This window comes from Branchiostoma belcheri, unplaced genomic scaffold, assembly GCF_001625305.1.
Source record: "Branchiostoma belcheri isolate BF01 breed outbred unplaced genomic scaffold, Haploidv18h27 scaffold939, whole genome shotgun sequence".
In the NCBI taxonomy this organism is placed as follows: Eukaryota; Metazoa; Chordata; class Leptocardii; order Amphioxiformes; family Branchiostomatidae; genus Branchiostoma; species Branchiostoma belcheri.
Genome location: NW_017804619.1, coordinates 3,048 through 7,616, shown reverse-complemented (window position 1 = coordinate 7,616; position 4,569 = coordinate 3,048). Strand labels below are relative to the sequence as shown.

At 41.3% G+C, this 4,569-nt stretch overlaps 1 protein-coding gene across 1 annotated transcript; it reads left to right on the top strand.

Moving 5' to 3' along the window:
* Window positions 1-2,136: 2,136 nt before the first annotated feature.
* Window positions 2,137-4,295, top strand: LOC109461529 (dorsal-ventral patterning tolloid-like protein 1; the record flags this gene model as incomplete). Its single annotated transcript, XM_019757909.1, has 2 exons — window positions 2,137-2,365; window positions 4,180-4,295. Coding segments are annotated over 2 exons (345 nt in total), but the record flags the coding sequence as incomplete, so codon positions are not given.
* Window positions 4,296-4,569: the final 274 nt, after the last annotated feature.

Here is a 4,569-nt window from a genome sequence, read left to right as displayed (position 1 = left end):
TAGCCGCCCCGGTGTCTTCCGCGGCCTGTTTCTTTGGGTCTTGTTGGGTAGTCTTCTTCTGAGCCTTCCTGGGCATCTTGGAGACGAGTTGGCAGTCGCCCGTCAAGTCGTCTTTATATTATGTAGAAATCAGGTGCGTTGCACGTGCGTTGCACGTGCGCTTAAGCGACGGTCACAACCCGCAGCACGTGCTTCTGCGTGCTGTCTACGTGCAAAAACGTGGGCAATCTTAGGGCATCCGTGCGTGGTAAGTACTGCCTCCGTACGGAATTCCACGGATTTGGGAGCACGCAGACACGACGTAGAACTTTAAGTGCATGCAAAACTTTTTCTACGTGTGGTCTGCGGATTTACCACCCGTGCGTGCGAGTACGTGCGACGCGCGTGCCCCGTACAGCCTATGAGCGTGCAACGTACGGACTCCGTGAGTCTAACTTCACTATTCTCACATGCAATTGCTGTGCGGACAGCGCACGAAGCACGTGCGTGCCACGCACGGTGCTTGCGTCATCCGTGCTTACTTCTCACTTCCCAGTTGACCTGCTCAATGACCACGCAGAACACACGTGCACCATACCAGGTGCTCCGCACGTGCAACGCACTTGATTTCTACAGTATATAAAGACGACTTGACGGGCGACTGCCAACTCGTCTCCAAAATGCCCAGGAAGGCACAGATGAAGACTACCAGACAAGACCCAAAGAAACAGGCCGCGGAAGACACCAGGGCGGCTAGTGATGATGAGGTTAACAGGAGGTTCACGCACTTACAACGTGCGAGTGAGTAAGGAAATCGTGCGTACGCCGCACGTGTAGGTACGGCCTGTACGCGGCAACGTGGCAATCGCACAGAGATTGTACGTTGCAAGCACGTACAACTCACTTACCACTTGCGCAACGTACGATGCACGCAACCGCTCACGGCCAGGCGTGTCGTGCAGACCACGTACTTACACCTTGCGCAACCGTGCGAGTGACTTACTCCCTCGGCCGGTCACCCTACGTTTTCAGAAAAACGTAGCAGACGTAGCCTCCCAAAAAACGTACGGACAAAAAGCACGTACGGCGGGTTGTGACCGTCGCTATATGCACCGACTACAACCAGGGGTTGGGATTTCTCTTGCTTGAAGAGGATTTCTACGCCAAAGATACGGTCGCCAAAATTGTTTGTATCCCTGGATCCCCTTCATCAGCCGGCGACACACCCAGATCCCTACTACTCTACCGTGGTAGCCTTGCTCCTGGCCCAGTAGCTGTAGGTGGCCGTGCCGCAGTGCAATGGATTTCTCCGTTGCGACTTTGGTTTTCTGAAGACAGCACATATCTACACTTTTCTTTGGTAGCAGTTTATCTAACTCCTGTCGCTTTGTAATCTGTGAAATTCCTCTAACGTTCAGCGTAGCAATACGGAACTTTTTTCGAAAAATAGCCCATAGCTCCGCTGAACTTTACTCGCTGGTGCCTCCACCTCGAACATTCTCAGCACGAACACGCTTTGCCACATACACTGAAGCAAATCACCATTTCTTTCTCCATACACCAACTCTTAGGAGGAAGTTCCACACTGAAAGCCTTTTCCTACAACAACATCACTATGGAACAAGCTACCAGGTGATTTTTTCCGACATAGGTTTAACCTTAAACGTTTTAAGTCTAAGGTCAACAAACATCTTTTCTCACTGACTGTATATTAACCCAAAACATTTAAGTGGCTCACTTGATCCTTGTTTTGTGGTGAACTATTAAGTAAATAAAAAAAATCTATGACATTTCTAAATCCTGCATCAAAAGAATATTAAATAGAATAAATAAAAAGGCAGGGGGTATTTGTCCACTCTTTACCTTTATACCAGTATACTGACAGTCATCTTCGGCGACGAAGGACTACCAAGAACCTTAAAACCAAATTTCAAGGGATGTAATCAAAAAATGGAGAAATTGAATCCATTTAAGAGAATAACAGGATCTATGAGAAGAAAGGGAAGAGGAAATGAGTGAAAACAATATTTAAATCCACACCGTGAAATATATGTGTATAGACCCAGTAACCCTGTATAAAACATATTAGCCTCCCTTCACGTTTACATAGTGACGTGACGTTACCTGCACCTGATGATGTTATTTATCATTCCACAGTAACCAGCGGCACCGGATGTGGAGGTGACCTGACGGCTCCTTCTGGAGGACCTGTGACGTCACCCAACTATCCCAGTAACTATGGCCGCAAAGAGAACTGTGAGTGGTCGATCACTGTACCAGAAGGAAGCATCATTATCCTCACGTTTGACAGCTTCGACACTGAGAGGAATTATGACTTTCTTTCCATCTATGATGGAGCCAGTGATAATGCTGCAGAGATAAAAAGGTTATTATTATTATTTATTTGTTTCAGGCACTCACAGGCCCATAATTATACAGTAAACTAACAAAACATTTATACATACAAAACACACACATGAAAATTAAATCCTATATAATCAGACGTTTTCGGTGGTTTGTGAAGTACGAGTTGCAATAGAAGGAAACTGACTTAATTACAGACTGAACACTACGGTTAGAATGAATGAAATAATTTTATTGATCGACAGTTGTACATTGTACAATGTTGGCAACAATAACAATGTGAGCAATATGATAGGTCTATTCTAAGCAACTACTACACAGTACCAAAAAAAAACGTAAATGACGGATTGACATGGTGTACGTTACGTTTGTTACAGGACTTTCTCTCCTCTGTAAGGCACTACATATATATTTAGGCCTAAATACGTAAGGATGGAGTCGGGGTATGACTTCAGTACATTGAAAATGTTCGTGTTGGTCTTTGGGAAATGTTTACTAGCTTTACACGTGATCATATTTTCTATTGTCAGCTTGGACGAATTGATTCTTAATTTGCTAATGTTAACTGTTAATGTGAAATGTTGATGTTAACTAACTGACTCCAAAGGTATCAGTCATGTTAAAAACAAACATCGCACTGGCACTACAAGTTCTAAGTTATATATTTTATGCTCCTTAAATCAAACCTACACGAAGTATAATGATAACCAATCAACATGGGGTATTCAAGCTACTTTAAACGCTTGGATTTATTCTGCATAACGAAAACTACCTTAACCCTCAACAGAACACCTTCCCGGACTGATTAATCTGTACACCTGGGGTCCGCGCGGACCCCAGAACAGTTTTTTTGCTAATTTTTAGAAATTATCAACATGCTACCAGCTCAATTGTTTTGCAAACTGATGTGGGAACCTCTGTGTCCACATTACATACAAAAATCATACATCTTTAAGTTTTTCTATTTTTTGGTGAAGAAAAGAAGACAAGAAGAAATACCCGATTTTTAAACCAATTTCAGACTGAAGGGGCTTTTGAGGCCCAACTTTGATCTCAGATAGCGGCTACACGGCTTGCGCTAGAAGTATCAAATTTGGAGACCGTTCCCAAAATGTCTCTGAAAAAAAGTTCATATTAGTTTAATACTAGTAAGTTGATGTTTTTTTGTGTGTTGCCATGGCAACGGGTTTCTAGCAGGTAGTTTTTTTTAAATAGAAGTAATTTTGGTTTAAACATAAAATTTTCTGAGTTTTATATTAAATTACACTTCTTTTCCAACATTAATAACATCTTACATAATTAAATATAAGTTAAATCATTTAATATGCATATAATATGCTAATTTGATGACGTCATTGGTCAAAATCCAATATGGCGGACTATATTATTAGCTCTGACATCATATGACGTCATAATTACACCAAAGTTATTAAAATTTAATTCTATTACTACACCATTCTCTGAAAACTTGGTAGACATACGATGAGTGCATAAAAACATATAAAAACGGAAATAAGGTAATGTATAAGAACGCCAGTGTATCCATTATGATCGAAAGCCGGCTGGGGTCCGCGCGGACCCCAAAGGAAAATCAGATATAATTTTTTATATAATTGGTAGAAACGGAGTTTTCTGCGCTGTATTGAGAGACAACTTTGTGGGTGACAATTACCTGAAATTTCAGAAAAAAATCTTTAGAAACAAAAAAAATATTACAGCATATATAGCGCTGGGGTCCGCGCGGACCCCAGGTGTACTGTTTAGGGTTAAAGCTGGGAATATCACCATAGTTTGTGTGTTAAATTTTGATTTTCCTTATTATTCCATATTGTATAGGTTAACCGGTGACCAATCACAAATTATCCCCATCATCAGCACATCCAACACGATGTTCCTGAGGTTTACATCTGACCTTTGGGTCAGCCGTCAGGGGTTCCAGTTCAACTACACAAGTAAGATCTTTGACTTCACTTCTCAAATTAACAAGGTCACTGATATCATTTAGTATGCTGGTTAATATTAACTGTGTTTGTTGCAGTTTTCTATCATTTTCGGTATATAATTAGTTTTTGAGGTCCAGAAGATGGGGAGAATTGTAAATTATGTAAATAACCGTTAATTGGCATGGTTATTAAGGAAATTTAAAAATTATATTAGTATACACTATAGGTCATTCATGAGTTGTATATAGTTATATAGTTTGTAAAAATATCTATGTAATGTATG